The 24,462-nt window shown below is 44.7% G+C and overlaps 1 protein-coding gene across 9 annotated transcripts in view; it reads left to right on the top strand.

Annotated features, from left to right (window-relative positions):
- The window catches only part of PPFIBP2 (PPFIA binding protein 2), a 144,823-nt gene that overhangs the window by 102,278 nt on the left and 18,083 nt on the right, over positions 1 to 24,462 (top strand). For all 9 annotated transcript variants that reach the window (XM_025355980.1, XM_025355985.1, XM_025355982.1 and 6 more), the window contains 8 exons: positions 5,913 to 6,005; positions 10,643 to 10,754; positions 13,194 to 13,255; positions 14,377 to 14,452; positions 15,845 to 15,948; positions 17,768 to 17,835; positions 19,382 to 19,439; positions 20,438 to 20,479. In XM_025355980.1, the coding sequence (XP_025211765.1) occupies positions 5,913 to 6,005; positions 10,643 to 10,754; positions 13,194 to 13,255; positions 14,377 to 14,452; positions 15,845 to 15,948; positions 17,768 to 17,835; positions 19,382 to 19,439; positions 20,438 to 20,479 (615 nt within the window). The remainder of the gene's footprint in view (positions 1 to 5,912; positions 6,006 to 10,642; positions 10,755 to 13,193; positions 13,256 to 14,376; positions 14,453 to 15,844; positions 15,949 to 17,767; positions 17,836 to 19,381; positions 19,440 to 20,437; positions 20,480 to 24,462) is intronic.

Below are 24,462 nucleotides of genomic sequence, written 5' to 3'. Positions count from 1 at the left end.
GCCCTGGACATAAAGAATTATGAAGCTAGGCCAGGTGTAGTGGCTCACACCTGTAACCCCAGTACTTTGGGAGGCCGAGGAGAGTGGATCACTTGAGGTCAGGAGTTTGAGACCAGCCTGGCCAACATAGTGAAACCCTGTCTCTACTAAAACATATGAAAATTAGCCAGGCATGGTATTGTGTGCCTGTAGTCCCAGCTTCTTGGGAGGCGAGACATGAGAATCACTTGAACCTGGGAGGTGGAGGTTGCAGTGAGCCGAGATCGCGCCACTGCACTCCAGCCTGGGAGACAGAGCGAGACTCTGTCTCAAAAAAAAAAAAAAAAAATTATAAAGCTAAGTTGAAATGCCAAGCCTGAGGACAGACATACCATAAAACAGTGACAACACATGGCTCAGGAGAATTAAAGCAGAGTAGCCCAGAAGTTTTGGGTACACCAGACGCTGAGCAGAGGGAGGAAAACAGATGTGTTCCTGATGCAGGTCTCCAGACTGATGCACACAAGGGGCAGTGATGGAGGAAGGGGAGCAGCAACTTACTTGGTTAGCTCCTAAATGTCTCCCAGCTGAATTCTGAAGCATTTGAATGTTTACTTGTTTGTTTTTCTCACTTGCTTACACTCTACTCAGAGGGTAGAAGACAAAACTAGGAAAACTGCCATTCTAGCTCCAATATTGAAGCAAAAGGAGGCACTGGTTTATGAAGTAAAAGTGATAGGTACCTTGAGAGAAAGTGGTTATTGTTACTTGAATGTTCACAAGGGTGAGCACGGAAAAAACTAGGCATAAACAGACATGCACTGTAAACTTGGGTCAGTCATAACTCTGACAGTTTAAAAATAAAATGGATGGGGAACTCTCAAATAGAGGAAGACCCAAGAATGTTGAACTACTTAAATATAATTCTGACTGTGCAATCTCACAGATAATACCAATAAAAAGGAAGAGCTTAGAGGTCTCTTGAAAGGAAGTAGTTTTCAGAGGGGCTTGTACAAAAGGCAGAAAGGACATACGCTAAAGACAAAAGTGCACCTGCATGACCAGTGTCAGGAAGGGGACATCCCAAACTAAAGGATAATGCTGAGGACAACACAAAGCCACACACACACACACACACACACACACACCACACACACAGTTATGTTCTTAATAAGAAAAACAAAGAAAAAATGGACTTGATTCCATGGATGCCTCTGACAGGTACAAAAAATTTAGGACAGTAGTCCCCCAAAGTGCTTGCTATAAGTTAACTTTAAGGAATCAGGAAAATCAAATGTTTCTAGAAAACTGGAACCATTTCCTTCTTGATTTTCAAAATGGCAAAAGTGTGATAGATTCAATAAATTTTAGTCTATTGAGTTTGGGGCCAACTCTATGATGGTTTGCAAGAAGCTAGGAGACAAAGTTTTTTCCTTTTCCTTCCTACAGTCGGTTCTGAATGTGATCAGTGGGGATTGGTGTCCTCGAGGAGTGAGTCACATTAGATTGGCCTTATCAGTTTGGCCAGGAATGTGTCTTGTGGTAGACCAGGTAAATCCACATTTCACTGAAGTGTTGCAAAAACGTTGCTTGGGATAATCTTGTAAACAAGATGGAGGAATGTAAGATGAAGACACTGAAATAGCATATTGGTGCCTGACCGAGTTCAGAGTTTAGGTACATATTGTCATGGATAAGTGTTATGTGTGCCATATGTCGCCTGTGCATACGTGCTGACACACTGGGTGTTTGGGTAAGGGGAGTCAGTATGTGTATCATGCATATGTGGAGAGGGGATGTGTTTGTGTGTGTGCCCCGGTGTGCACCCACATCTGCTATTGCTTCTGCTTGGATGAAGGGTTTCTTCTAGACTCCATATCTCGGTGTTGACACAACAGTATGGCACAAAGGAGCTGTTGGGGATTTGTTTGAACTGCCAGACAGGCACCTGGATGGGGCAGGCCTGAGGAAAAATGCCATGTCTTTTGGTTCTGGTGAGGAAAGTGGAGGGCTGTCGACAGTGACCACTGGGTGCCACCTCCTCCCTGCCCCATGCACCTCTGTGCTTTTCTCTTAAGGAGTTCTGCATCTGAGAGCTGTCTGACCTGGAGCGCTTTTCTCTTCTTTCTTTTCCTTCCTACAGTCGGTTCTGAATGTGATCAGTGAGCTGCAGGAGCAGATGTGTAGGCTGCAGCTGGACATCCACAGGCAGATTCAAGAGCGCCTGTTACACAGTAGGGGCCACCCTGAGGAGGTAGCGGCCAGTGACGGTGTGGCCGAGTCCCAGTCCTGCGGCCAGGACTGTGCCTGTTGGGAGGGGTCACCTGTAGGAACCACACTTAAGTATACCAGAGCATGCGTGTGTGGGGCATTTCACTCGTGGAGGGGCTGGGGTTTCTCCTAACCAGAACAGAGTGCAGTGGCTTGGCATGGATCTGTTGTTACCTCTGGGCAGAGCTTGGACTCACTCAGTCCTCTTGGGATGTGAAGTGAGTTCAGTGACCCTCACTGAGCAGGGTCTGAGCAGGTGAGGCCAACCCTCAAACAGGTGGCACTCATCTCCTTAAGGGTTGGGAATGAGGTGCACCAGGTGCTCTGAGTGATGGGGCATTTGTGCCACAGGAAGCCTCATGATTCCCCTTCCCATGTATATGACTCAGATACTGATTCCTCCTCCCAGGCTGGGAGATTAAACAAAGTTTTGTTTCACATGATTTTTTTTTAAGGAAAAAAAAGTATTATGAAAAGAATCCTTTCAAGTTTATGTTTACCCCCAGTGAAAAAATAAAATGCAAGTTTTCATGTGCTGTGAATAATTAAGTCGTCATCTGAACTTCCAGGAAAAATCCCCCCCACATAATCACATCAGGCTGATTTTATAACCACTGGGCCATGCGGGGCTGTATCTGACTGGGACTGTGGACTTGGCTCTCCACATGGGGATGACCTGGTCCTCTGTGACTTTGCTCATGGCAGGTGATAGCAGCTTCAGCAGAGACAAGCCTATGCCTCTAAGGAGGCCTACTGTTGAAAAGGACTTGGAAGCTCCCCAAGAAAAGACCGAGGTCACAGCAGCCATGAGTACTACAGAGGGTACCCTGGCTCTGTAGGAAGTTACTATGGTCCATACTCAATTAGAGAGCCTGTTGAAAATCTAGACATAGGTGTTGGGGGGAGGGATTCGGTGGGAAAGATTTCCTGCTGCATTAAAGGACAGGGGGAAAATAGGAAAGTCAAGATGTAAATGTAGATTTGGATAGAGAAGCCTTGAGAGGGTGTTGGCGCATGACCTATGTTGAGTAGGTTACTCCAGCAAGACTTTTAAAGGAAGGTAAAATGTGCATGTACTCATGTTGGTAGTCAGTGATGGACAACAAGTAACATGGAAGGAAGAGGATGTTCCAGAGGTCACAGAGCCTGGAGAGGATGATCGCTGTGTACCCACAGTGGCAGCTCCTCAGGCAGTAGGAACCTGCATACTTCCGATTCTGATATCAGCTGGCCTGACACCCTCTCCAACAGACTGAGTAGCCTGGCTAGGATACAAGGCTGAGCAGAAGAACCCCCAACTTGTGGGCATTGGAGCCTCTCAGGCAGGGCCAATAATGTTCTCAGAGAATGATTCAGGGTCTGCTGCAAGTCAAAGCAGGTAACTGAGGCCTTGATATCCAGTGATGCAGATCATGGATGCAATAGCCTTAGCTGAGAAGTTTCCTTTTCCTTTTTTTTTTTTTTTTTTTCCAGCTGGGATTACAGACACTCATCACCACACTTGGCTAATTTTTGTATTTTTAGTAAAGATAGGGTTTCACCATGTTAGCTAGGCTGGTCTCGAGCTCCTGATCTCAAGTGACCCACCCACCTCAGCCTCTCAAAGTGTTGGGATTACAGGCGTGAACCACCGTGCCTGGCCAGAAGTTTTCTTTGTTTTGTTTTTAGTGGGCATCAGCAAATGCTCACCTCAGCTAGAAGGCAATCTTAATAAATGACCCTACGAAATTCAAGGGTAAGCAATGTCACTTCGTGGTGGATGATCTCAGAAGGCCAAGACCTCCAGGCCAGTTAAATAATGAGTTGAGTTTCACGTGTGCATTCATTGACAAATTGTGCATACCTACTATGTGCCAGGCACTGCAGGATAATCAGAGGTTAGCAAATGCCTCATGGAGTTTACAGCTTAGGAGGAGAGCTAGCTGTTAGCTGTCATACAAATAAATATTTAATTGCATATTATGTAGGAAGTACAAGAGAATATAGCAGAGGAGCCTGATATAGTATGGAGGTCAGGATAGATTTACTCAGGGAGACCTGAAGGATGGGCAGGAGTTAACCTGGCAGAAAATTCAAGACAGAGGGAATGTTACCTGCAAACACCTAAATTGGAGAGAGGAACTGAAAATTATCCATGTGGCTAGAGCATAACTAGGGAGAAAGAGTGATCCAAGAGGCAGGCAGGGAGGTGTCAGGTCATGTGTTGAAGTTTATGAGCTTTGAGAAGCATGGGAGTGCCGTGATCTAATGTATGGTTTGATCATATCGCTCTCCCAGATGCCACGGGGTCAACTGCTTTGAGAGGAGCAAGACAACCAAGAAGCAACCAATGAATTGACTGTCCAGGCTGTCAGTGCTAATTGCTAGACCAGAGTGGTGGTGCCTGAGTGGGAAAGAAAGGCGACATTCAAGTCGTTTTCCTGGAAGTAGAATTAATAAAACTTGGGGATGAACTGCATACATAGGGGAGGAAGGAGAGGGAGATGCTGAGGATAGATCCTATGTTTCTGGATAAGCTGTTAGATCGATGGATATGGCATTTAGTAAGATGAGAGTAACTAGGAGGGGAGTTGAGGATTCCACTTGGCACATGACGGTCCGGAGATGCCTGTGAGCATCCATGTGATGTTAAGTAGGAAGTTTGTTGTGTGAGACTGCAGTTCAGAAAGCCTATGGAAATAATTATCTTTATGCCAATTCTTCTGATGGGAGCTAGTCAGCAGGACTAATTGTCTGTTAAGAGAATCTTGGTTCAAGATAACAGTGCTTAGTGGAGTCATCTTTATAGAAGGAGTAGTTTTACAAACAAGGGTCCTGGAGTCAGAATATAGGGGCTTGAATTCCATGTAAGAGAAAATTGTTTCTGTCACCTCCCCACTCAGCAACCTTCAGTGACTCACTACTGTCCAAAGAATGGCATCAGAACTCATCATATGTATTCTCATCCTCAAGCCTTTACCTTAGGGCCTCACCTTAACTTCTCAGCCTCATCTTCCACTGTGTACCTACACCCATCCTCAGCTCCAGCCCCATGAGTTATCTCCCTTTCTGTCTCCTATCTTTACTCCTCCCTGGATGCTTTCTCCCTCCCTTCTTTCTTCAAACTATTATCTTCTTCTGAACTGGAACACCCATTATGACATCTATATTTGGCCCTTAACGTTTGTTCCCTTAGGGTTTCATTTTTTTCCTCTGTGAGGCCTTCCAGGATCACAGGCACCTTCTTCTATCTTCCTTCACTCCCAGCACAGAGAGATGCTCCCAATTAGCCTGTTTCCTACTACTTTGCATCACAGGGAAGAAGCTGCCTCATTTCAGCAGCTCTGTTCTTCCCACTCCAAAGCCTCGCCTGCCTGCCTATACTCATGTGTGTGATGCTGGCATACCCCGCAGAGGACATAGATGTCAGAGAAAGGGGCAGGCAGAACAGGTTCTAAAACTAAAAGGAAAGTTTTCACTTTCTTATGTCTGGAGCGCACTGGCCTTTGTTTTTTAATGGCCATACAGCTTTCCTGAAACAAGGGCCTTGTTTAAAGATTAAAGCTGCTATGTGGAGCTTGATGTGGTTGCTGCATCCCCTATGCATGAGCTTAACCAAGTTGGTAAATCAAGAGCACATCTTTTAACCATCAGAACTTTGTCTTTCTCCCTCATCCCTCTAGGAGTTACTGCAAGAGCTCAGGCACCTCAAAATCAAAGTGGAAGAATTGGAAAATGAACGGAATCAGTATGAATGGAAGCTAAAGGCCACTAAGGTAAATGGCACTCCTGATGCTTACGGAGAGAGTACGAGGGCCTTGTGGAGAAGGTCTGCATTCCAGCTTGGGGGTTTCCAGTAGCCTAAGTTTGAAAATGCAAATCAGCCCTCCAGTGTGGACACACAACAGTGCCCAGATTGGGCAGCAGACAGACTTGATCCAGGAAAGATCCTCATGGAGAAAGCCTGTGAGATTATGAATTGCTCAAGTGTAGTAACCCAGTCTGCTTCCTCTCCCTGCACCCCATAATGCCTGGCTGAAGCTGGACCAAGAAGGGGCTAGGAGTGGGGGAGCAAGTGAGTGGCAAGCAGTGAGTCATGAGTCCTAAAGCAGATGTTGGATGCATCATTTTAAATTCAGTAGTCCCTTCTAGAATCAGTTTTTCAAAAAATAGGCATGCTTTATATTTGGCACAAAATATAATCCTAAAAATGATATAAGCTTTGAATTATTTCTTCAATCAAATCATGTTTCTCTTAAACTAGGGAGCCTGCAATTTAAAGGACACCAAAAATAAATTATATTGTGAAATAAATTTCTTCCCTCCCCTCTTTGTTTCTTCCTTCTGTTCCTATACTAAAGTGCAGAGATCAAAACTAGTGGGTTACAAGTAGCCCATGAATTTTTTTGGCCTGCACATTGGATTTTAAAACGGTGAATTGTTATTTAAATTTCAGGAAGTTTACATTAGGCTACAGTTAGGTTTCCTTTGGGGAGTATGGGGAGATGGGAGGCTCACACCTGCCTTCCCCTACTGTGTCTGCAGTGCCACCCAAGGGCATTACTGGATCGTTTTTATTAGAATTTTCTTAACTTCTACTTTGTATTTTTATTTTTTGTGCAGGTTAATTGCTAATTATTATAAAAACAGTAACACACACTATAGAGAATGTTCAAAACATAAAAAATTAAAGGAATCAAAAGCACTCATACCACCCAGGTACTACCAGTGCTAATATTTCCTTCCATGTATTCTCTTCTGTTTTAGGTCTGTGTCAGGCCATTCTTGCATTGCTACAAGTAAATAGCTTAGACTAGGTAATTTATAAAGAAGAGGTTTAATTAGCTCAGAGTACTGCAGGTTTTACAGGAAGCATGCTGGTCGCATCCGCTCAGCTTCTAGTGAAGCCTTAGGGAGTTTTCAGTCATGGCAGAAGGCAAAAGCAGGAGCAAGTGAGAGAGACGAGAGGAGGTGCCACAAACTTTTAAACAACCTCATCTCGTGAAAACTCACTCACAATTGCGAGGACAGCACCAAGAGGGTGGCACCACCATTCATGAGAAATCTACCCTCATGATCCATTCACCTCCTACCAGGGCCCACCTCCAATACTGGGGATTACAGTTGAACATGAGATTTGGCAGGAAGAAATATTCAAACATCAGGGTCTCCCTATCTCTGTCTCTTAATTTTTATTGTTGATAATTTATATGCAATTTTGTATCATGCTATTATTTAAAATTTTATGACTTCTCATGTTATCAAAATAAAGCACTGAACATATGTAAATATGTAATCTAGTGTATACATGTAAAATAATTTGATTAATCATTTTACAGATAATGAAATGGATGCACAGAGAGATTTAACTTTCCCAGGATTTTACAGCTATTTGGTACCAAGCCTAGGCAATCAGACCCATCTGTGTCCTGGCCTGTGTGTATCTGAGTGTAGTTGTGTATGTGTATGCTTCACAGGCACCAGCTCTAGGGGCACTGGTTTTGTCCAGTAGCTCAGAACCTTCCATCACAATGCCCCACTCAAACAAGCCCTGTCTTGGGGAAACCTTTGAAGTTGTACACCCTCTGTCGTAAAACCAAATAATACTTTTCTTTTTAAATTACCCCAGCTCTTTGCCTTGGCATGTAGACCTTTGAGATGCTAAGGGTTATTTAATAACTACCAGGTGTGGAGCACTTCCTATGTGCCAGAATGTACCAAGCTATTTGCACACATTTGATCATATAATCCATAAAATCACCTAGTGAGGTATATATTTTTTAATTCTCACTTGACTGGGAAGGAAACAGAGGCTCAGCATGGCCAAGCTGAGGTTCACATCTGGGTCTGTGTCATTCCTGTGCCTTCATGTTGTTTCCAACCTCATCCTGATTCCCTGCAGAGAAAACCAGCACTGTTTTTGGAAGTTTTTCACTTTTCTGCTTAAGGCCTCTCAGTCCCTGAAGGGGATTCATCTCCCAGTGCAATGACAGTAGGGCATGGTCCCTGGGTTTAATGAGGCACAGCATCTGCAGGGACTCAGACAGTAGCATACACAGTCAAGTGGCAGTAACATACACAGTCAAGTAGGTCTCTGGACTGTTCTTGGCCTTCCCAACTGTGGGGACAGAGATCGTTCAAAGGATAACAGAGCCCCTATAGAGTCTGGCCTATTTCTGTGGAAATTAGCACAAGGCAGGTTGGACCCAGTCACTTGGTCTGTAGGGTCCATTGTATATACCTACAGGACCTCCCCTAGAGGCAGGGCTCAGGAAGAAGAGCCCTCATAGTGCCAGGTGCTAGATTCTGTCTTGATCAGTCCACACTGCTGAATTCCCAACTGTGGGGCCAGCAGACAAGCATCAGGTATCCAGATTTCTGACAGAGACCAGTGCCCATCTTGTCCACAAAGAAAGGGAGAAATGGGTGTGGAGAGGTACAAGAAAAGTTAAAGGAATATCTTTCAAGAATCATCTGGCCTTTGTAGAAATGGATTTGAGACTCCCAAAGCTAATATCTTCAGAAGCCATTGTCACCATGAGTCATAAGCCCATGGGCATCTTTGCCTTGAGTGAGCTCTGATAAACTGCTCCATAGCTGCATGTCTCAGCAAGCGGGTTGCACAGCAGGACCCAGCTCTTGGCCTCTGTGAGTAGAGGGGCAGTGCTTCATTATGAACGTTGGAATAAGGAAACCCTACCCCTTGTCATCTCTTTATATGGTCATCCCTGTCCTATTTGGGGGATGTTAGGGAAGGTGATTCAGAAACCCTTGAGGTGAGCTCAGGGAGCCCAAGCCTGGTAAGAGTGGCCTTCATCTGTCCTGTTAACTCAGAAGCAGACATGCGGTGGTGGGTGGAGCCCTGACACTGGAGCAGGCAGGCCAGGGTTTGCATCCTGGCCTGGTCACCAAGTAGCTCTGTGACTGACACAGAATCTTGTATTACTCCCGTTTGCTTCCTGATGACTTACGGAGATATTGTTTCCTCAGGTGGTTTCTTGTGAGGATTTGATGTAAGAAAGTGAGCGCAGGGGCTGATCAGGGTGGGTGCTCAGTCTTTGTGCTGAAACTGAACACAAGGCCTGTCCAGCAACAGAGTTGCCAACAGGGCCAGTATTCACTTAATTACTTGGGGTTGTTCAAATATTAACTTGGGCCTTTGTGGAAATGAACAGCTCATACTATGACCTTGAGGACCAAAGGTGGGACATGATAGGGCCAACACATGGGGAAGGGGTGGCCAGAGGAGAAGCCTTTGCTGTCTTTTATTGACCAACTCCACATTCGATGCTCATCCCTTTTCTTACCTGGTTTGATGCAGAGAGAATTGAACCAATTATCCACAAAGAAAAGAATAGGATGAGAGGAGCAAATAGCAGTAGCATTTATTGAGCTCTTAGTATATACTAAATATTGGACTAGGTCGTTCATAACCATTATCTTAAGCCTTATTGCAGTCCCATGAAGTAGGTGTAGTTTTTCCCATTTTATAGGTGAGCTGAGACTCAGAAAGGTTAACTTACTTGCCCAAGGTCACCCAACTAAAGAGAATCAAGGTTTGTTTGACTCCAAAATCCAGGTACCTCTTGGGACAGGACCTATACATTCTGATCTCCTAATGAGTATGGGAAAGCATGAACAACCACACCTAGTGTTGTGTATGAAATTTAACCTGCACTACTTAATTGCGACCTGGGAACCATCTAGTGCAGCTGCCTGTGTGTGTGCAAATATGAATGTATGTGTGTACTTATGAGCTGTGTATACATGCTTTTTTGCCAAAGTATGTAAATTAAGCACTCCTGAATGTTTGTACGTCTATATATGAGTGAACATGCACACATGCCTGGACGTTGGAGAGAGGCAGTGACTGTGCCCAAAGGGTAGGAGCGTGTTGAAGGAGGGAGCCCTTGGCTTACCTTTTCTCCACCAGTGGTGATTTGGCTTCTGCTGTATTTTCTGTGTGGGTTGGAAAGATGAAAGCTGCATGCACTTGTTACAGTGGTGTCTCTAAATGTTATTGCATGAGTATCTTGGGAGAAGGAAGACCACATCCAGAATATCCTCCTCTGCACCAAGGACAGCCCTCCCATTGCACACAATCCCAACTCCTCATCACAATCCCAGTCCTCACAGGGCAGGGGAGAGAAAACCTGGTCATGTAGGAAGTTGCAGGGGAAGAAGCACATTGATGTCCAGAGCTGTGGGGGAGGGCCAGGATGGCCTAGAAGAGTGAATTCAGTCAGCAGAGTTCCACCTGTAGAGAGGGCAGTGAGCCCCTGCTACTGCTCACCTCTTCTCCTAACTCCTGATTCACCCTGGTGCCTGATGGGCTCTGGACTCTGACGAGAGGCACTTCATCATGATTTAGCAGTCCTTCTGACCTGGTAGGGATCCTCTGTTTCTTTTCCAGGCTGAAGTCGCCCAGCTGCAAGAACAGGTGGCCCTGAAAGATGCAGAAATTGAGCGTCTGCACAGCCAGCTCTCCCGGACAGCAGCTCTCCACGGTGACCACACAGAGAGAGGTGACTAGCTTGACTGTGACAAAATGCAGTTGTCTGGGTCCCTGGGCCTACTCTTATAAGTGAGCCTGTTTTTCTATAAATGAGTGTGCATATGCTTGTGTGTGTAGCCATGCTAATGGACATGCATATATGTGTGCAAGCATGGCCAAGTGAATGGATGCACCAGTGTGTGTGTTTATGTGTGTCCCTATAATGCAGCACTATTGTGGAATCATTCCCATGGAACTCTCCCCTAACTAGAAGGCTTTTTTCAGATGCACAGAAGTTCTGTGCAGCCACCTCTGGAGCTTTTACTGAAAATGCAGGAAATACCTAACTCTCTCATTTGATTGAAAGGCCTTACTTCTGTATCATCACCAAAGGGGAGGCTTTAGCAATTTATTCAGTCGTTTCATGGATATCTGCCTGATGCTTGTATAAGGCCCTGAGATTACAGAAACAAGTCAGTTCTTTTTCATTCTTGAGGTTTCAAATCTTACCTCTCAGAAACACCTTTCCTGGCCACCCTAACTCAAATAGGTGGTCCCAGTCCTATTATTCTCTAACTCCATATCCTTTCTTTTTCCTGCCTAGCACTTATTATAACTTACCAGTGTTGTGTGTTATCCCCACTCTGGGGCAAGGACTATATGTTTCTTGTTTAAGAGCATATCCACAAAGCCCAGCACAATATTCGGCCCATTGTAGAAATATTTCTTGTGGAAATATTTCTTGTGGAAATATTTCATTGTAGAAATATTTCCCTAAGAAATATTTCTTGAATAAGTGAAAGGATGGTGAATGGTCCCTGAGGAGTTCAAGTCTTGCTGATCAAAAATAGAGGATAAATCCTCAACTACTGTAATGAACACATAAATCTTTATGGCTGTTTGCCATGTATACAAAATGATCACACACCTTTCAACTTCTCCACTCACTACCAGGCTGCAGAGCAATGCTGAAGATCATATAGTCCTACGGGTTGGTGTCACTACCTAGTCACATCCTGGCCTCAGCACTGCTTAGCTTGGATCCGCAGCTGGGGTGTGGAAGCCATGCAACAATGGCTTAGGCTGGAGAAGGAAATTAGTTATCAACATGCTCATGCCTCTCCTAGCTTTTCTCAGTGTCCGCCCAAGCCATTGGCTGTGTTGCCTACCTGCCAAGGCCTGCTTGTAGAGGCTGGGCTCTACTAAGACACCCTGGACTATCTCTGATGCTAAGCCTGAACAGAGAGTGCCCCATGTCATGACTTCTAGGCCAGGCAGCCTTCCCAGTCTACCCCTCCTCTCCCCACAGTCTGAGCCTCCCAGGCCCTACCCCACTCCATTACTGGGTACTTTCTAGAGCTGGTCCTTGGGTCATTTGCTGTCGAAGTTAGGTTCTGACCAGTGGATCAGGGTTTGCCAGTCTTCATATGAAGCTTACTGCCCTCCCCAGCAAAGTGAGCTGCAGAGCTGATATTAGCTACCCAGAGCCTAAATAATGAGCAAGCGATTATCCACTTTATTCTGAAAATTAATCTCCACAACTATTTACACAAAGTCCATAGATCTACTGTTGCTATTCTTGTTAGATGTAACAAGCATCCCAAAAGAAAATGGGAGGCCTATATATTCCCTTGACTCCTGTACTTTTTTTTGATATAGACATCCCTATTCCCATTTAGGAAGAGGCATAGATCCTTCTTTGAACAATCTAGCTATGTGCCAATTCCTAGAGTATCTGGCAAATGACCTCCAGCTTCCTTAGGCTCTCCAAAACAGTTAAGGAATCAACAGAGTCCCTGTTGGGTCCAAACTGAGAGAAGGCTGCGGGTTTTCCACTGCAGACCGACAGATTTCTCAGCCCATAGGGAAATTCTGGTTTATGATGAAATAAGATTGTTTATCCTTAACCCAGCATTTGCATATATGTATATATCCCAATACATCTAAACATTTGTTAGTCAGTTTTGACTATATCATTTCAAATTAAGCCAAGTACCAACTCTTTTACATAATTTTTATTTCCCAGTCTTCACTCAACTGTAGATTCTTTTAATGTTAAATTCTCCTCTTCCTACAATTTGTCCGACTGTATGATTTTCTTCAAAGCCAGCCAGAAGCCCAGGTACATGCCTACTCAAGTTGTAAAGGATAAAAATGTCTATATTCTTAGGAGATGTTGGTTTTGAAAGATTTTTGGCTTCCTCTGTGTCACCTCAAGTACATGGGCATTTTGATTTTGCCCATAAATGTCTGTAAAGAGAAGACAGCATACTGGATTCCTTCATTTAGTAGTCTAGCAAATATTTAAAGAGAATGAGTCTGTGGCAGACACCATCCTGGCCTCTTTAAAGAACTAAAAGAGCCATGTTCACATGGAAAGTCTTCATTTGAACTTGGGAGGCATCATAGCAAGTGTGGATAGCTGTTTGCCTTTATATAAATAATTATTTCTATACCCGAATTCTTTTAGACCAAGAAATTCAACGTCTGAAAATGGGGATGGAAACTTTGCTGCTTGCCAATGAAGATAAGGTGAGATGGTCATTGGGTAGCCTTGTCTTTTCCATGCTTACATCCCTGGCTCTGTTTGGTCCCTGCTGATCTCTGATATTCTGGACAGGGCCATACTTATTATGCCATTGACATAGGGGTATGTCAGGAGAATGACTTATGCCTCCTAGAGACCTGGCCTCAGCCACCTGTTTTTAGCTTTGAGAAATGGAAGGTTTGTCTAAATGGAATCTCCTAAAGGCAGATTATAGCCCTGCCTGTTCCTGCTGGTGTGGGGGGAAAAAAAATACTGCTGCTGCTGTGATCACTGCCAATATCATAGCTCTTGCTGGAATTCCTAGCAAAATAGCCCCCCCAATCTCCCATATGCATGATCTGACAATAGAACCATCATAGAGACATTTGGCAGCATGCTGTGCCTCAGTTTACTCTGCCATCTTATATCCTTTGCATCTAATTTTGGCACAGTCATAAATAGCCACCTCTATAAATAAAGAGTACCTGGCTGGTATAAACATCATCTCTGAGGATCACAACCCTTCATTTTACAGATGAGGAAACAGACTCAGAGTACTTAAGTAATTTGGCCTAAGGTCAGGTAACTAGTAAATAGCACAGCCAGCTTTCACACCCAAGTTTATCTACGACCTGTGTGGTCTCCCAAGTTCCTTTCAAGGCCTTTGCCTTGAATGAAACAATCTTCTCTGGGAATTTACTCTGCAGTATGAGGTATCTCAGACTCCTAGGGAACAAATGAGTATATTGGGATAAATATGACAGCTTTACTTTAGTCTTTTTTTGTGTCGCTCCAGTGGGCAACACTAGGACCAGGAGGCAGATTTCAATGACCACTTCAGGAAGGTAGGAAGACAGTGAGTTTCGTGCTTCTGAAAATGTTTAAGCCCTGTGAAGGGTGTCTCAGATGACTCACAGTCTTCAGGTAGAGTCGTGAATGCCTGCAGATGCCTATGAGGCAGACCACTGAAATCCCAGCTCTGTGGAATGGGGCCTGGACACTCTTTTCCTTTGGTTCCACGTGGGATTTCTTCTCCTTGTGCCCAGAACATAGCGTGGGTCCCAAAATGAAATCATCTGAGCTGCCAGCGTAGCATTAATCTAAATCTCTGCTCACACTGTGGCAGGACCGTCGGATAGAGGAGCTTACGGGGCTGTTAAACCAGTACCGGAAGGTAAAGGAGATTGTGATGGTCACTCAAGGTAAGAGCAAGGGCAATCCTATCATTGTCTCTGAAAGATATTCCATCAGCTGTGTTAAATCCAGGGGCAGTCCTGCTAGCAGCCGTTTCACCTCTATTTCGGAGAAGACTCCCTACTGGAGAACAGAGCTGTTTAGACTTTTCTGCATGATGAGAAATTAGCAGTTGTTGATTTCCAGAAATATTACCAAATGGAAGTCAGCTCAGGGCCTTCAGGGACTATCCAGATCACCAAGAATATAAAGCCTGTGAATTCCCCATCCTTGGAGGGTCTCTTATGCACCTTCCCAGGACACACCTTAGAGGCAGCAAGTGCAATTAAACCTGGATCAAAAATCAACTCAGTGCTGTCATTGAGGATTAGAGCTCATCCACCTCCTAGAAAATCTAAAGCTCCGCAGCAGACTCAAAGGGCCCTCTGGGAGCCTTCTTCGAGTTGCTGGGCCTGAGTTGCTATAGGGAGTCACAGGACAGAGAGAGCTGCTGTGTTTTATATTTGCCGCCCAGACTGAATGCAACATGCAAGCCGCATCAGGGTTCTTATGGGCATAGTGGTGCATGTGCCAGGCTGCCTTCACTGTTCATGCCATTGACCTGGGCTCCCATCATAGATCCTGAGGAAGCAGCTGTTTCACAGCACAGGGCTGCTTTGAAGGATATTCAGGAACCTCTGATTCTGGCTGAGCTTCTGCCTCTTCTTGGGAAGAAGCCAAGCCTCTACCAGGATGTGGCTGACTGGTCACTGACCAGGGCCTCTGCCAGCCCTCACACACAGCCCTCTTTTTTTTTTTTTTTGAGATGGAGTGTCACTCTGTCACCCAAGTTGGAGTGCAGTGGCACAATCTCAGCTCACTGTAACCTCTGCCTCCCAAGTTTAAGCAATTCTTATGCCTCAGCCTCCTGAGTAGCTGGGATTACAGGCACCTGCCTGTAATTTTTGTATTTTTAGTGGAAATGGGGTTTCAACATGTTGACCAGGCTAGTCTGGAACTCTTGACCTCAAGTGATCCGCCTGCCTCAGCCTCCCAAAGTGCTGAGATTATAGGCGTGAGCCATTGCACCTGGCCTCACAGCCCTCTTTTTAAGATCATGGCTCAAGCCACTCTCAGGGCTTTGATTGCCTGTAGCTAAGGAGTGAGAAGTTTGGAGGCAGGGGGTACCTTACCTCTGTTCTGCAAATAAACTTTGACCTTGAAATGATCCTGATGCCAGCCCTTGCTCAGATGCCCTGAAGATTCTTCAGAATCACACTCTTACTGTCCCTTTATATATTTCTTAGTCCTTCTTAATGAAGGGGAAACAATGTTAAAATTTTGCGGTACAATTATAAGTTTCTAAACAATTCACGTAGTATGAATTCAACAATTCACTCTTACTGCATTAATGCTTGCAGGGCCTTCAGAGAGAACTCTCTCAATCAATGAAGAAGAACCGGAGGGAGGTTTCAGAAAGTGGAACACTACAAATAAGGGCCCTGAAGAATTATTTAAACAAGAGGTACTGTGTTTCCATCCGTGATGTAGGGTTTCAGCAGCTCCTCCGAGCTTGCCCTGAGCTTGAGGGAGGATCTAGTCAGACATGTGTCAGGTACATATCTTGGCAGGTGAATACTTAAATTTAATAAAGTGCCCCTCAGGCTGTGGTGGGGATAGGGGAGCAAGAGGCTGAGGCTCTGGCCTGTGCTCTGGTTGGAGGCAGCATGGTGGATACTGGAACTTTCAAGGATAGGAGTTCTTCTTTTTAATCAGGCTGCTAGTTTATTTTTATCTTTTTTTTTTTCCTCTGGAATGTAAGCATAGACCAAAGGTGGTGTTTGATTTATCTACCACCCTTTCTCCAAGGTCTGCAGTAATGCCTGATACCCAGTAGAATTCAACAAATATTTGTTGAATGAACGAACATGTCTTGCTCATTTAGAGGAATTAACTGCAACCTCTGAAATGCTGCGTTCCTTCCTGACAGATATGCCCTTCAGCCCCTATAGCCAGGACACAGATTTTCCTTCTCATCTATTTCATTTGTTTAAAATCTGGTCCTATTGTATGACTCTCTCTAGACTTAAGCTAGATGCAAATAAACAAAACCTCAGGTGAAGGAGGGGCTTCAGCCTAGGGTCCAAAAGATTCCTGAAACTTCAGACTATCAAACTGAAAAGAATCTTAGTGCTTCAGTTCAACCTTTTTAATTAAGGAGCAAAAGCATCATCCAGTGAGCCAGTTATTGACTCAGAACAAGCACACCAGATTGCTGGCAATTACAGAATAGCGGCGTCCAAGTCTTACTGTATACCTCCATGTGGTCACTGTGATGAACAATCTATCTGGCAGAATCTGGACTTGAACCCAGGTCTGACCACAAAGCCTAGGCTTTTAAAACTATACTGTAATGCCAGGGTTGTTCTTATAGTAGACCAAGAGGATGCTAGGATCTAGAGAAAAGAGGCAGTACTGGAGACTGTGTTCTTTCATAACCACCATTAGCGCAAGGTGGCTCCACCTCTGATGCTAGGTGCACTACTGAAGGCACAGTGTTGTACTAGGTGCAATACTGAAGACACGGGACTGTATTCTTTCATACCATCATTAGCTCGTGGTCGTTCCACCTGTAATGTTCTTTACTTTCGTGCCTTAACCAGTTTTCATTTCTCAAAATTCAGCTCAGCTGTTCTCCTCTCCAAAGCTTTCTCAGCCTTCCCATCAGTGAGAGGGAGCCCCTCTCTCCCACTATTCCCATATTGTGTTACAGGTGTTGGAGCCAAAAGAACATTGCACATTGTTCTGTTCTCCTAATTTACTTGTCTGTCTCCCAGATGTGGGGAGTGCTAGCTCCAGACCTGGCACAGGGCCTGGCAGGGAGTAGATGTTGCTGATGTTTATTGGGTGACCATATCAAATGGGATTCTCTCATTGAAAGCAACAAAATTTGGCTGTGGCTAACCTAAGCCAAAAAGAATTGTTTTTAAAAGAGTGTGCAGTGGCTTGCTGAATGAAAGGAAAAGCTGAAGAACCAAGCTCAGGAAGGGAAGGAGCAGAAAAAGCCCAAGAACGCAGGTCTCAGGACTCTACTGCTGGGATATGAACATGATCTAAGCTCTAGGGCCCAGGAAGGAGAGGCAAGCTGGCCCAGATGGACTGATAGGCCTACCACGCTCCCTTGGCATCTTGAAAGAGCAAGGCATCTATAATGATGTATCCACTATGGCTGTACCCAGGGAGGAAATATCTCCCTAAAAGGAATCATGTAAAGAAGGGGGAAAGATGGTGGGTGGTCCCCAAACAGACTGTCCTCTACCATGACTCTTCTGTCTCTGATGCAGATGCCTCCGAGATGTAGCTCTCCTACAGTGGGGCCACCTCCATTGCCACAGAAATCACTGGAAGCCAGGTAAGAGACCTGGGCATTTCCCCACAGCCACTGTGCTCTCAGGCTTGCCTTGGGGCTGCCGAAGTGGATGGTGAGGGCCGTGAATGGTAAACATGGCCACTGCATCTTAGGTGCACCTGCCCATCTGTTGTTAGGGCAGTTACAAACCAAGCCTACCTCTTTTGGCCACAGAAGGGCTTCTCATCCTTCAGGCTAAGGGTGTGGATCATTGTCACTGAGAAAGGATCTGGCCAGGGATTGGAGCGTCAGAGGAGAGGTGGCTGCAACTCATCTGTGTCTTACAACAGCTCCTCAGAGCTGAGAGCATTGTGTGATGTGTGTTGCTTTTGTCAGCCTCTGCTTCCTGCTCTTAGAGCGAATTTAGCCCTTTGGCAATCGAAGCTCTCTAGGGATGGCCATGTCTTCTCATAGCAATTGGTCTAATTGCTTTAGGGATGCTTCACAACAATGAACTAATAATGGGCTCACCTCTGAGGTCATTTGACTGCCATCTCTCTTGTTCCCTCTAAAATAAACCTAAATCTAGTTCCCTAGGCCTGCACTTTAGCACACATTTTGAAATTGAGCCCCATGTAAGGGTAACATGGAGGCTTCACTACAAAGAACAGGCTGCCTTTCAGCTAAGGTGTTGGGGCAGATGACCACAAGCATCACAGAAACTCCCCAGAATGGTGCTGAGGCTCCAGAGCCTGCACTCTGAGTCCACTTTCCAGAAAGCAGTTGTTCCCTTGAACCTTTAGCCCAGAGGAAAATGGTAATGTTAAAGAAGTTGATCAGGCAATCCTTAGTTTTGGAGAATAAGAATTATGGTTTATGAGTTCACTGAGGGAAAGTCAATACCAAGGAACTCAGACTGACCAGATTTACAAGAGACTAATATTTGTTTAAATGATGACTTATTCGTATAAACTGAGAAATATGACTGCCAAGGAGACTTGGCACAGGTTACCCTTGTGACCACTGGTGGCATTGCCTCTTGACACATTTGGTGCCCTTCTCTGCAAAATAGACCCTGAAAGAACCAAATGAGTCTAAGCAGACTAGACGGGCATGCAGATCCAGAGCAGAGTGTGGAAGGGTCCTAGCAGGTGATGTTCTAGAGCCATGGCTGGCTAATGTGTTCATCTGCACTCTGAGGAGGCCCAGGTCCCTGGTCCCTGGTCCCTGGATTACTCTTAGAATCAGAGTAATCAGTGCCTTTCCGCTCTTTTGACACTGTAGACCTTGGTCTTTTATGACCACACAATTGTCACCTCAGTGCAGCAGAATTGAGTGTATTCTGGCTTTTTGTGCAATGTCAAGAACATTTCATTTGGATTTAAGTGACCCCCTCATGCCCTTGCTAACACATTATTGATCCAGTCTATCCCCCAAGGTGGGCCAGTCTCATTTTGTATGTAAAGGCTATTATGAGAGGGTATTTTTTTTTTCAATGACCTTGAACCTAAGCCCAAGACCACTGGTTAAGCATTTGAAATGGCATCTGCATGAGTGATAGCATGTACCTCCTTCTCATAACTATTTCTTTCTTTTGTGTTTTTTTCAGGGCTCAGAAAAAGCTCTCTTGTAGTCTAGAAGACTTGAGAAGTGAATCTATGGATAAGGTCAGCTCATCAACCTATCCTTAAAGATGACTGAGTTACTTTTTTGGGCCTAGCATAGTACTGGGATATATACAGGCAGGTCCTGGTCCCTACCTTGTAGAGGATTTTATAAAGTTGTGGGAGAACCAGGAATTACATGAACATTTTGAGAAAATTAACCAACTGGGTATGACCCAAAGCATCTTATAGGAAGGACAATTCAGGAAATGCTGCCTGGAATTGATGAGAGAAGATGTTGAGGTCGGCAAAGCTTGGTTAGAGTCTGCTGGGTACCAGCAGGTTTTGGGAAATGGTGGGGAGTAGAACGAGGTAAGGTCAGAGCCATGAGACAGATCAAGCCAGGGAAGATCTTGACTACTAGTCCTATATCCCTGGGGCACTTGGGGACATCATACCGATTTTTTAATGATGAATTAATGTGAATAAAGGAGATGATCCCAAGGGAAGATGTGGGATCTTCAGGATGTTGGAGAGTGAGCTGTTGTAAGAGTCTATGGAGGAGGGTTTTGTGGCTCCTTATATGGGAGTAGCCCTTGATCATGTGGGTGGACCTCATCCTGCAAGGGATAGTAGCAGGCTCTTGAGCTTGGTCATTAGAGACCAAGGGAACCTGCCCTGATAGAGACTCTTCAGTGAGCCTGTGCTGCATACCATCCCTTGGTCTCCAATAATGTTCATCAGCCTCCTTGTTGATACAGTGGAGAACCATAAAGGCTGAAGTTGGCAGGAGCCCTGGGCTTATTCAATGGCTCCGCTCCCGTGGTCACGTGTCTCTTGGTTGCCATGGTCATGTTGCTGGCAGCTGCCCAGGACATCTGTCCATGGAGTGGGATGGGGATCTTTCCTGCCGTGGATGATGATTACTTGACATGAAGATGTGGAGGGAGGGGGTGAGCCTTTCAGATTTAAGCAAACAGGTAGTCCTGAGTTGTTGCTGTTTGTGAATAACACAAGTCTCTTTTTCTCCACATAAACGAAATCCTCTTGTTACTCCATAGTGTATGGATGGGAACCAGCCCTTCCCGGTGGTAGAACCCAAGGTACATTGACTTCATGCCCCATCGCCTATTTGTGCTTACACTGTTTGCTAGTATTTTAACTTAGCACGTCATAGTTTTCATAACCTTAAAATGTGCTAACTGTAAGGAGTAAGAGGGCAAGAGGAAAGAAGCAACTTTTCTCTCTCATTTTAATTTTATGTGCACTCAGCTATTTAATATGCTTTCACTACCATTATCTGTGGGACGGGATTTATTATTATCACCTCCATTTTGTAGGCTCAGATAAATTAATCTTTAACAAAGTAATCTAGATTTAATCACTAGGAAGGGGATTGCTACGATCTCAGCACACTGAAGAATGTGATAGCTCTCATCCTTTCTGGACTGATATGTCATGGTTAAAAAAACACGAGTGTATACTCAGTCCCGCTTTGATGAACAAGTCATGTTATAAAAATTTCATTAGGACTGATTTTCTCCAGGGAAGCCTGTCATGGAAGAGGATTAAGTTTTTAGGCCAGTGCACAAATGTTGAGCCCATAAAGAAATGAAGATTCATATCATTAGCATTATTTCAGCCACACCCAACGATCATTTATAACATTATATGGAAAATGTATTGTGAGGCTGATGGCATTGCCCTTCTCTGTCCCCTGCCTCCATGTCCATATGAAACACGGAGCTTCTCATTGCTTTCTGACTTCTGCCTGAGAGGGTCATTTTGTTTTCACATCCATATGGTGAGTCATATGAGGCATCTCTGCTCCTCCACATCTGTGTAAGAGAAAGATCTTTTCTGCACATCTGCATCTATGTAAGGGGCTTCTCTACACTTCCATATTTGTAGCAGTTGGTGCTTCAAGTGGGCAGCCATTCCTTGGGCCATCTGAACTGTACAGCAAAAGTCTTCTGCCTGCTCCCCTGCCCAGGTGCTCTGGAACACAGGCCCTTGAGCCTGGGGTTGGTGTGGTCCCTTTGTGAATTGAAAGGCTTCCTATGGGGACAGCTGTTAAATCGTTCAGCAGTCCCCCCTCCCACCTCAGCTTCACAGAGATTATTCGCAGGTGTTTCTAAAGCACACCTGTAAGTGACCACCTCCTCCTTTGGAAACATGCCCAGCTCACAGGCTCAAGGTTTAAGATGCCAATTTGATTACCAAGAAATATGAGTGATGTGGGACTATTTATAAAGGAAAAAATGCTCCAGATTAAAAGATTAATTCTTATATGGTTTTGACCATAATCACAATCTTATACAACCTCAGTAATTCAACATGGTCACCCCTCTCCCCTCACCCACATACACCACTGTCCTCCCCAGAACTGCTCCACAGGTGCAGAACTGTTCCACAGCCATCTTTCTGCAGCATTCCTAACTTTGGTATCTGGCCCTTGCTTAAACTGGCTCTTGCTTTCTGTGACTGAGAGCTCATTTCATTGTAAGACATCCTTTGTATTCTTTTCTACCTCTGTGAGCTTCTCTAAAATGTGCATCTGCTGATCCTGTCTCTCCGTGTCTAGCCCATGGAAAAAGTCAATCTCCTTTACTTCTGACAGCTCTGGAATTTAAGTCCCTCTTGCCCTCTCTGAGTGCTCTGTTCTCTGTGCTGAACATCACCTTCTCATGTGCATGGATCACAAGCCTTTCAAGCTGCTACTTAGTCTTCTTAGGATCAGCATTAGTTTCTCAATGTATTCTTCAAGTTGTGCCCTGGACCAGACTTGGAGTGTGATATTCTAGATGTAGTCTCACCAGCGCCTGCCTTGGTCTAAGGACTGCTCTTCTAGATTGCTGTTTCTTTAGGCCCTGGGTATGTGATATTTCCTGTGTTTTTCTCCTTATCCACTGTCCACTGTGTGCTAGGCCCTGTGGATATGTTATTTCCTGGCAAACTTGAGGCAGGAATTGTTATTCTCCATTTAGAAATGATCAAACAGAGGTCCTGAGAGGTGGAAGAGAAAGAGCTTTGTCTGAGTTGGTCTGACTCAAAGGCTAGGCCCTTTCCATTCTGGAGTGCTGCTTCTCTGTTCTAATTTAAAGCAGCTGGATAATCAGTTCTATACTACTCCCTTGGCTGGGGCTTCTGTTCCCCCACAGCCAGGAGGATTGTTCTTTTTGGAGACTGGAGAAACAGAACTGGAGTTGAGCATCTGCGTCATGTCCTGACATTGCACTGCCTTCCACATCAGTGAGTCATTTCTTCCCAGCTCTTATTCTTGGCCTGAGCAGCGCTCAGAGAGTCCTTTCCATTGTCATTGATTCCTTTTTGCTATCTTTCTTATAGGTCTGGGCTGCCTTTTAAACCCCATCCTTGGGTTAGGTATGTGTTCTCTTTGCATCTCAGCTCCTCAGGGAGTTCCCCGGGTGGCCCACTTGGCTCCTTGGCTGTCTCTACCCCGCCTTGAGGGAGCATACGTGATGATGCAACCAGAAACCTGTTTTTGAGAGCTCTTCCCCCCTCCCATATGTCCTATATAATAGGGAGCTTGGAGTCATGTCCTTCAGGTCTCTAAAATTTTTGAACACTACCTTCTCACAGTCAGTGGTTCCCGGGGTTGATTGCATTAGTATAATCTGAGCTAATCTGAGATGCTTGTTAAAAATATAGACATCTGGGGTGTGCTTCCAGAGGGACTGAATCAGGTACTGGGCACAGGAGGGATCTGGGAATTCATGTTGTTTTACAAGTGCCACAGGTAATTATGAAGAGCAGCCAGCACATGAGCTACCATTTGGAAACTGTGGGTCTTGACCACATGTCTGATCATGTCTAATCTTTATGTCATGGGTCATCACAAACTTGAAAATCTCATGGCCTTCCTCTCTTAAGGTTCTAGTTACTTCTCCTCTACCAGCCAGTTCTTCCAGAATTCTTTCAGAATTCAGTTTCCTCTTCCTGTATCTCTCCTTTCTGAATTATTTTTAGGGAGTTATAGTCAATGAATGAACTGAATCTCAAACAATTTCTAGGACATACATTTATAAGCAAATTGAATTGGAAATACATTGGATATTTGGCTTTTAGCTAAATGGAACTTCAGAAGATGTCTCAGTCACAGCAGCCTTCCATTACTGTTCCGACTTGTCAGTTTGACATCTGTTTGTTTTTCATATTACTTTTCTTCTGGATCTAATCAGGTGATCCACAGCTGATTCCTTTAGTGACATTGCTTCAATTTCTCTTTTCTTTTATTCTCACTTTCACAGTACATTCCACTGTGTTTCTCTCGGGTTTGCAGATTTAGAGGCCATTATATGCCTCTTTACCAAATAAGTGCTATCTCCTTCCTCATTTAATCAACTTGTTTCTTTCGGACCTTTCCATGGCCAGGGTCCCCTGGCTGCACTGAGGCTCTACCTCGTGCAGACTATGATCCTAAGTTCCCAAAAGAGCTCTGTTGACATGTAGTCCTCTGGCCCATTTCTTGTTGTCACCTCCCCCAAGAGTGTGTGTATCTTTATGCTTGCCTTAACATGATGTTTTTAAAGAAGCCATGATCACAATATACGGTTTTTTTCTTCTTTTGCTCCAAATTTAAACTATAATTTCTCTTCTGTACCATAGCCGCTCTCAGGCAAGATCCATATCATTTGTACAGTTGGTCAGGCCCTCACGGAGATCTGCCCTTGCCTGGTGTGAGTAAGGGTCCCAATTAGCAGAAACACCTCTCTCCTCACCACAGAAAAGCAAATCTGGGAGAAACAGACTAGACTGAGCTCAGTTTCCTCTCTTGCAGGATTGTTATTTTACATATATTTATATGTATGTATGATAAAGCACTAGGCAGCTTTTATTAGAATGCCAATTTTCATATCCAAAGAGCTTGCAGAGTAATTCATGGCTGTTAATTCACTGGGTCTCTGAGCACTAGGCCAGACAGCAAAGGCCCCTTTGCAAGACAACTTCACTTCCTATTAGAGGCAGTTGCAGTCAGCCCCAGATTTGCACTTGACTCTGTCCCTGTCTTACTGTGTGGCCTTGGAAAAGTTTCTTCCTTCCTTGGAACTCTGGTCCCTTTTCT

This window comes from Theropithecus gelada, chromosome 14 (genome assembly GCF_003255815.1).
Source record: "Theropithecus gelada isolate Dixy chromosome 14, Tgel_1.0, whole genome shotgun sequence".
NCBI lineage: Eukaryota > Metazoa > Chordata > Mammalia > Primates > Cercopithecidae > Theropithecus > Theropithecus gelada.
This window is presented reverse-complemented; position numbering and strand designations above follow the sequence as displayed.